This window comes from Syngnathus floridae, chromosome 16 (genome assembly GCF_059516105.1).
Source record: "Syngnathus floridae isolate MCC-2025c chromosome 16, RoL_Sflo_1.0, whole genome shotgun sequence".
Taxonomy (NCBI): Eukaryota; Metazoa; Chordata; class Actinopteri; order Syngnathiformes; family Syngnathidae; genus Syngnathus; species Syngnathus floridae.
The window spans coordinates 1,913,975-1,923,350 of NC_142428.1; the positions used below are offsets into that span (position 1 = coordinate 1,913,975).

The 9,376-nt window shown below is 38.7% G+C and overlaps 1 protein-coding gene across 1 annotated transcript; it reads right to left on the minus strand.

Annotated features, from left to right (window-relative positions):
- Positions 1-472: 472 nt before the first annotated feature.
- On the minus strand, positions 473-3,612 carry syf2 (SYF2 pre-mRNA-splicing factor). Its single transcript, XM_088356372.1, has 7 exons — positions 3,475-3,612; positions 3,103-3,201; positions 2,786-2,911; positions 2,362-2,479; positions 2,127-2,217; positions 1,479-1,577; positions 473-767 (listed from the first exon to the last, which is right to left on the minus strand). Exons 1-7 carry the CDS (start codon positions 3,490-3,492, stop codon positions 602-604), a joined length of 717 nt encoding a protein of 238 aa, XP_088212498.1. The 5' UTR covers positions 3,493-3,612; the 3' UTR covers positions 473-601.
- Positions 3,613-9,376: the final 5,764 nt, after the last annotated feature.

Consider the following 9,376-nt stretch of genomic DNA (forward strand, 5'->3'; position numbering starts at 1 on the left):
AGTTTGTTGTCTAATGGGATTAGGATGTTATGGCTCAGATTTTAGGGTTAATTTTAGAAAATTTGAAAATAAAATGAACTGAAAAGGTGCGTAAACTAAACATTTTTTAGGAATAAAATAAAGTGGATAACTCAATGAGCCCCAGTAGAGGGCACTGTGTGCTCATGAGTAAAAGCTTTGAACAAGTAAGAGTAGTTGGTGGGGTGCATGGGATGGGAATGGCCTGCCATTAATCTCGCCAGTCACAAGGCTCTTCTCCTCATGTAGCTGCTTCGGGCAAGTTGCTCAGACAGATGGGGTGCAAGATAATGAATTGAATTACACTCTTGTTGCACCTACATCAAACACATTCATCAGTGCGCCTTCGCCAGCCAACAAACCCCGAGGTCGGATGTATCTTGACGGTAGTTAATTCTCACGCTCAAAATGTCACTATCATAAGACCGCACGCACACACACACACAAAACCAACTTGTGTTCTCCGACTGGTTTATTTAAAAGTAAGGGTGAGAATACTCCAAACGGTATTCTTAAACTGTACTGTACAAACATGACATTTACTGGATACACGTTTCACCATTTGATGACTTTGAAGGGCAATTTACACAGCAGTGCCTCTCTCCAGGTTCTGCTTGATCTCCGCTGTGTATTTGCCGTAATAGCGTTCGGCCTTCTGGTTGAACTTGGCGTTCCTCTCGTTGATATAGTCGATGTCTGCGTCGTCGTTGTAGGCCCTTCGTCGGCTATACTTGGCGCGCTTTTCGATCCTGCGCAACAGGGAAGACGGCATCTTAGTGGTTGATACCACAACTCGTTCCTTTGACCTCCATCACCTCCTTGCATGAGGGGTTGAACTTGATTGCTTCTGATACAACCTAATTTCTATAATGTGCCAATATCCTCCAAACAGTCTCTATACACAATTTGTTGAGTGTCAAACATTCTCAGAGTCGTGCCTTGTTACTCATTTGGGGCAGTCGGGTGGTTTTGCACGCTTGTGTGATCAAATCGAGCATCAAAACAAGTCTCAAAGTAATTCTGTGAAAGTATAATCTCACATCAGTCTGCAGCAATTTGAAAAGGCTCGACGTGGGTATGTGGCTAACCAAAGTAATCAGCGGCTGACGGTATGGCTAAAATAACCAAAGGTTTTCATTTACAGGCAAAGTGTTTGCTGTTTTATCGATAACCGTGGCTTAGCCCGCATGCACGCAAATGTGAACGTATGTACCAAATAGACATGATGTCAAAAAAAGAAAAAAAAAACATCTTTGCCATGCACCATTCGAACGTACCTGCAAATACTAAATTTAAACTTACTTAATTTAAAGTTATTTAAGGGAATTTATCATTTCTTTGTGGATTGATTTAATTATTATTATTATTATTTTAAACAGGAGTAAAACCTCCACATTATTCCAGCTCGCATCAAAGTAATAACCGGAAGGGTTGGAGGGCATCTTTTGACCGGAACTTACTGTTTCTCGACATCTTCCACCATGCGGTCAATGCCCTGCTCAGAGGGCACATGGGTGCCGTGGATCAAGCTATTGGATGTGGGGTGGAAGTCCTCACCACTGCGGGGTAAGTGAAAAAATAAATTAGAAATACTGAGGCATGGCAAATCAGCAATTTAGCATACATGAACGGGCTTCTCTATACCGCCTTTGTGAGCTCCGTCATTGGGCTGAAAGACGATAGCGCGGCCCGGGGCAAAATGTGTCGGTGCATCCTTCACGCTTGCGCACGCAGCAACATTTAAAGGCAAGACAAGCCTGCAGGCACTTCCTTGACCTTCGTGTGCTTGCCAGAGATTCAGAGTCGAAATTCTTTACAGTGTAGAGTTTGGATGAAACTATACTATCCCCAGGGCAAAAGTGGGGTCCAGTCGTTTATGTATAAGCTGTACTTTGTGCACATGTGACGGGATGAACGCTAAAATGATTAAGCCAAGCAAAATCCTCGGGATCGATTATGCTTGACTAGATATGGTTATAAAAGCAGAGAAGTGCCCGTATATCATTCTCCTCTGTCTTTTTATCAGAGAAACAAAAAAGCAGAATGGCCAGAGGCAATTTCCAAGTACTGTACTAATACGTAAATGTAAAAATTTGACATTTACTCACCATTCCTCTCGTTGCTTCTCATAGTTTTGCATGTCTGGTTTGATCTGCTTGGTGAGCCTCTGGTACTGCCGAAATTGGGCCTCAGCATAACCTGAGTTTGGATGCGACAGAGAGAAATTTGGGGTTATAAAGTGTTGACAGTGTAGATTTTCCTCATGACTCAATAGTGTCTTTTGAATCACTGATCGAGGAAGAAAACAATTGCAAAGATTTGAAGTCAATTTAGCCCCCCAACCTGCAAATCCCATGTCAGGATTCTTCTTCTTTTTCTTTCTCTCCCACCGCTCTGCATCACCAGCCGTGATGTCAAGAAGTTTCACTCGGTGGTAGTCTTCCCCTCGGGCTGCACATTCCTAAAAAAAAAAAAACAGACCCCAATTGAATTACTAACAAGGAAAAAAGACTTGTTTAGAAGATAGATATCTTCAGCGTGGGTTGTTATGATCACACAAGACAACATTCATTATTGTTTTACTTTGACAGAGCATTACAGCAAGATTGGTTGTAAACACCCTCAAGTAAAATATGAAAATGTGCAGTTAAAGCACATCTTGATCATTTCATGTCTACTCTTAACACCACCACAATGGATTTCAGTCGATTTCCATTATCGATTGACCTGACTGAAGTTACACTTTTAAGGATCATGTGTTCCATACCTTTTTCTTTTCATTTTCATAAAGTTCCCACTCCAGTCTGGCTTTTTTAGCCTCCCAGTTAGAGGGGAGCTTCAGCCTCTTATCCTCCTCGACAACTTCTTGGTGATTGAGCTTGCGTGCTTCATTCTGTGGAAGAGGATGCAAAACAATTTTCAGGACACTATTGTGAGTAAGAAAATGCATGTTTCTTGTGAGGTCCCTGAGAAGTGGCAGATGAAAATATATACCAGAGAGCCGTTTTAAATGAGCACTAAGCATGACCAATTGAGACACAATGCAAATTTTGCAACAGTCTTAAATAGTGATAATCCTCCTACCCGTTTAAAATGTAACTCGCGGAACTTCCGTAGTCTATCTTCTCTCTTCGAAGACCCGATTGTTTCCGTCAGCTCCCCCTCAGTGGGTGTACTCGTCTCCTGAAGTCACATTTACAGTTAATGAATCAAAAAAATAGTATGCGATTCAATCGTGGATCATTTAATAACAGAGAATTTTCATGTTAGCTCACAACCGTTAGCATAATAACATTGCCACAAAGCCGTATCATTACAACGATTACCAAGTACGGACATATATATAATAACATAATACACACATTATTATTATAAAATTCAATCGGCAGCAGTATGAGCACAGTAAGGGTTGAGAAATTCAATCGAATTTCCATGAAAACAAGGTGGAATACAAACCCTGCTAACGGACGCCATTACCGTACTACACACCGGAAAAAGCGCAAGTGGTGAAGCGGATATTGCGCAATATAATTTTTTTAATTTATATATTACATTATTATTTAAAACATATATCTATGTATAGTTAAACATATATGGACACAACAGGAACGACTGGGGTTTGTTATTTTCAATTAAAAAAAAAAACAAGCTGTAACATCCCGTCTCACAGCCATGCCTACGTGGCGGCCATGTTGGCAGGGGCAACTTTCCCATCCAAGGCAATGCTTGGACATTGAAATCAACTGATTATTATGTGGTTTACTTTTTGTGTATATGCTAAAACGTGTGATATCAATGCAGCGCATATGATACAAAAAAGAAAAAACTTTTTCTACCTCTGAACTTATCTTATTGTATGGTATCTAAATGAGCACAAAAATAAACAACCATTCACAATCACACCAAACAAGTTCGAGTCTTCCATTAAACTATCATGCAATTTTTAGAAAGTAACATTTATAAATGCATATATGATGTAGTAGTTCACTTACAGTTCAATTAAAAAAACATCTTACATTTTTACTGTTATGTTTTGTGCATTACTATAATGTAATCGGAGTTATCTGTGTGACTATAAAACTGAATTAAAGACAATTTACCGCTTGACTAATAAAAAAAAAAAACTGCACTGACACAACACACACTGTACAGTGAGGCATGGGAGGTTAACCATGCAGCCACGTGCTCAATAAAAAGTCTGTTCAGAAAAGAGAAAACATATTCTCAATCATCCTACCAATGAAATGTGTTTTTGACCATAAAAAAAGCACAAGTATCAATTATATCCTTAGACCATATCCATGGGCCTTTAAATCTGAGTCGATGTGCCGCCGCTGACAAAAGTAAACACTTTCAAAAGCCATTTGATCATTTTTGAGTTGCCAAATGGATGCAATCCGTATTTGATTGCATTGCACTAATAGAGCCCTTTTGCAGGATGTAATTAAATTGGGTTTATAGTCTTAGATTAAAGTGTCCTGAAGATCAGAGGCATTGTTAATGGAGTGATGCATTTTCACTGGAAACCAGATGGGAGCACAACACAGCCATCTCTTGCTACAGTAATGGAGACGCTCTGTCTATTGCTGTGAAAAACACAAAGCAACTTTATGTACAAATCAAATGATTTCAAAAGTTACAGCCTCTTTGAGTTTCCCTTTTTTTTCCATCTGAGAACGATCAGAAATTTATCAGAAGCATCCCATTTTTTTTAATTCTGTGTATTGTATTTGAGTCAGTTAGTTTTGCCGAGCGTGATTTAAATTTTAAATAGATTGAGGCGAATATGAAGAATCCTGCAATAATGTCATTGCCACTTAGTGTTCAGTGAACTTTAACGCGGTACGATATGGATCTCACATGTGCGAGGAGAGCCCACCCAAAACTGCTGAACAGCCACTCTTCAATATTAACTTTAGCAGTCAAGCAAATCATGCCTCAAATAGAGTAACGTTATATCTGCAAATAAATTACACTTGGGGGACACATTCATGAATAGCGAACAGACTTTATGGTGCCTCACAAGCATCCTATGTTAATCAACTTGGATGTGATATTAGTTCAAATCCTGGAAACATATTATTTATATTATTATATATATGTTAATTTTGCTACTCTTAATAAAAGTTTATCTAGATTGCACATAGGGGGAGGATTAGGCGCTGCTTACTGCACAAGCAGCTGCTTCACATCTGGAAGTTAATATAAACATCATGGCCAATAAAATCATTCCATTTCCTTAATTACTATTCCTGTCATTTCCGCACTAAATGAAAAGTTATTAATTCCAGGCCAAAGCAAACATGCTTCTCCAAGATGAGGAGCTACTCCTGAAGCGTCGCCACGCTGACTACAGCCTCTTGTCACTGGAGTGGAACCAAAAGCTGGAGCAAGTGTGCATTTATGTGAATGTGTCAACGTGAGTGCGGGAGTCCGATGGGCCCGGCCCGGCCTGGCCTGGGCTGAGGCTCGGCAGACATGAATGGAACATAAAGATGGCGTCTTGTTTTCCATCTCACCCGAATGTTCCCCACTGGTGCCAACGTGATCAAGACCAGGGACAACTTGAGTTGTTTCATCTTTCTCCTTGCCCCCCCTCCATCTTCCAAACTGTGGTACTGATTTTTTCCTTCTACACTCACTGACAATCTTAGGTTGAACCAATCTACAAGACAGAGCTGTGCTGCTCTAATTTCCAATGAAGAATTATAATTGCAATTTGGTATATGTATTTTTGATAACTTGTTGATAACAATACGTACAGCTGCAAAAAAAAAAATCCACATTGAAATGGCAAACTTTGAGCAGAGATGTGGCAGTATGTCACAAAATACACAGAACAAATGAGTCTGGAACTGGGGTTCATGAACTTTGGAAAAGTTTAGTCAGTGGACACTGGTAATTGTTAAAATTCTACCATGCAAAGTGAAAATAACTGCTTCCAGAAATACTGCCAACTTGTCAGAGTCTGAGACAAAATGGAAAAGTGTCTGACAAATCTTCAATTTGCTAATCACCAGTATTAGGGTGCGTAGGCAATTTTTTGTTTGACTTCTTTTTACACTTGCATGACGTTCATCATGTTAAAATGACACTCCATACATTCCTCTATGATTCATAAATGTAGGATGGTGACAGTTGACCCTGGAACACTTGATCACAGTTTCATCTCTTTTTCTGATGTGGAAAAAAATAATTTGAACAATTTTGACCAGCATCCTGGAAAATATCTGCTCATACTCCTTATTCATCCGAAGTTACAACTGTATTGGACTTTTCATTGGCTGTCCACCAGCCTTTTATTGAGTCAGTGGAGTCGTTAATTCTGATAATTGTGACAAGTGGAAATGAAAATTTACATTACACAACTATGATTAAAAATACACAAACTACTGATAGAATGAGTTTGAACAAATTATGTTTTTGTTTTTTAGGAACTGGTCATTCTATTATGCCATTTGGGACTTTTTCTTAACACGTCTGAGTGTTGAGGCTGGCTGTCTTTTACCAAAATGCTATAGCTATAACATTCTAAAGGGAGACTTCATCTCTTCCATGGTCATCAACATATTTTCATCTGGAACCGTTCTTCACAGTCATCCCAGCAGTCAAAATGCATCCTATTGATGTTGCTGCACTACATTTCCAGAGGGCATAGTATATCACGCAGCTATTTGGAAAAGGATGTCTATAATGTGCCTCACACCAAACGTATCTTTGTGTCAACACAAACGCCCGTGTATGTGTGATCTTGGCTCACTAATAAACTCATTTTTCCCCGCAGGCAAATGGATACTAATATTATATACATCATGACATTCATAATTTGGGATGGATCTTTAGCTATTCACTGGCCATAAGGAGAAGTCATTTTAGTGTGTGTCAACGACACCTATTACGCAGAAGAAGCACGTATAGGCACTCAAATACCACACGTTTTGTAGCCAATGCTTTTGCTCCACCACACACACAATTAAGCCTCCAATTAAAGGCCATTATGGTTTTTCCACTAGCAGCAACCACAGAGACAAAGCTAGTACATTGTGGGCACATGGATGTCTCCAGAGTTGTCATCCAATGGAATGATCTGCCAACTTTATGATCATAATTACTGATCATAACAAAAGTGCAACAACAATATAAACTCAAAGGACAGCAATAAAAAGTTGGATTCGAATAAGTGGGTGGCCAAGTGGGACTATGAGAGAGAGGAACACTTGAGCAACAACAACAAAAACAACAACAATGACAACGATTAATAATAATAATAATAATAATAATAATAATAATAATAATAATAATAATAATAATAATAATAATAATAATAATAATAACTTGTAAAGTGTCCGGGGCTTGTAATTGATAATAGCCTGCTTCTGCATATCAAATCCCAAATCAACCACAAGAGGGAGACATTTAACTGAAATTCTCTGACAGTTGACAAAACAATACATAACAAAACAAAACAAAACAGATACATTTTACAGTTGATCCTCACAATTCAAAAGCATCTTATAGTGTTCACCAGCCAAAACAATTGGCGCTTTCAATTTAAATGAAAGCACAGAGCAGTTGGAAAAACAGGACAAATAGAAAAAATGAAATAGAAAAGGGAACAAATACTCCCCATGATACCCACAAGACTTCCCTTGAGCAGGTCCCAAACATTTCATGGTTAACAATTTGCTTCAGAAGCTCTCAATTGATCAAACAATGCCCAGTTGATGAAGGTTGATAACGGAAAAAAACCCCAGTAGCTACAAACCGCCGTGTGATACAACAGTCTTCTACAAATTGTCCCCTATATGACTCCCTGGGAAAAAAAAATTGCTTCTAAAAATTGCATGTTCAAAGTAGACGCAAAAAGTACATGCCGTATCTCCAGCAAAGTTCTCATCTGATCTGATGTGAAGCCACAAATTGTTTCATCTAAAAAATACAGACTTCTTTCATGTGGACTACAAGGTGCTGACATTTCGACTTGAAATCTGATGATGAGGAAGCCAGTGCCAAATATCTTCAACAAGTGTCAACAACAACACCACTGGCAACCCTCTCAGTGATAAATGAGATCTTTCTTTGTGGTTAGTATGGTTTTCCTTCTGAGCTATTTAGGTATTGAAAAGATCTTTTATATCCTTTAAGAAAGACATTTTGTGAGGCACAACATTTATATTAATCATTTTCCAGGTGGAGAGACTTGAAATACTGGGAAAATATATTTCTTGACATCATTGAAAATAAAGGCTTACTCTCAATGAGCTATGAAATAAAAGTTGAACTAAGTTCTTTGATGAAAGGGAACATGCACATTTTAAAGTTTGTCATAAAAACAGACAAACATTCCCAGTGTGTGAAAACAAGACACCGAGCAGCAATGATAACTTGCGTGCTAATGAATGAGACTTTCTGCTCTCATGTGATTTAATAACACACTTTTTGAGTAGAGTACTGCCCAAAGAAATTTCAGACAACTGGTCCATTTATAAATCTTAAAACATTAAAGTACCTGCATAGAAAAAAAACATTACTATTACAAATGTAGGCCAGGATATAAAAAAAAGACCAACATGGGACACAATAAGCTTGGGTATATAGAAACCAGATAGGGGTCAAGCCTAAAAGTAATATACTGAGAGAATGTGTTTAACAGAGTCCATTAAAGCCAAAAAGCCTCTGAGGGAACACTCCACCTCCAGGTTAGCTGCTCGCTCTGAGTAATGGACCAGGGTGTTTTCAGACTCTCATGGCCCCTCGCGGGGCTTGCTATGATCAAGTTAGAAAGAATGAGCCATGCCATGGCCATCTCCTGTTGTCATATCCAATTGCAACAGAGGAGCAAGGTGAAAGAGGAGGAATCTATTCAATTCAGATCACACATCACAATCATATTCAATCTTCTATATAAAAACACGTTTGGGGATGATTCAGGAGAATCATATGTTTCAAAACGCTAGCAATGAAAGGAAAGTGTCAAGCATCTTCAAAGTAGGGTACCTGTAATATGAGGGGGATTAAATAATAAGTAGCAAAAAAAAAAAAACATAACTATTTAATATAGTCAGAATCTGTAGTCCAAATCTCAGATTTACGTGTTACACAGTCTCCACTACGTTGTCTGGACCAGCAAAGTCATTTAAGTTTATCCAATGCTTGAATCAACCACAATCTTGTTCTACAATATATGACAAAATATGCCACGTGGGAGATCACAATTGAGATTTATACTCCGCGCACTATAAATCCTCCATAAAACCTCCTGATAATCCAGATCCAAATTAGTGGTTGCTCCACGGCGGTCTGATTATATTCTATTGTACCTGTTTGGCAACAAGCAGATGAAATAACATTCACCTTC

Excerpts from the sequence above, each read along its gene's own strand:
- syf2 (XM_088356372.1), bottom strand. Across the intron at positions 2,912-3,102 it reads GCGAGTTACATTTTAAACGG|AATGAAGCACGCAAGCTCAA; the intron begins GTAGGAGGATTA and ends CCTCTTCCACAG. Across the intron at positions 1,578-2,126 it reads GAGAAGCAACGAGAGGAATG|TGGTGAGGACTTCCACCCCA; the intron begins GTGAGTAAATGT and ends CTTACCCCGCAG.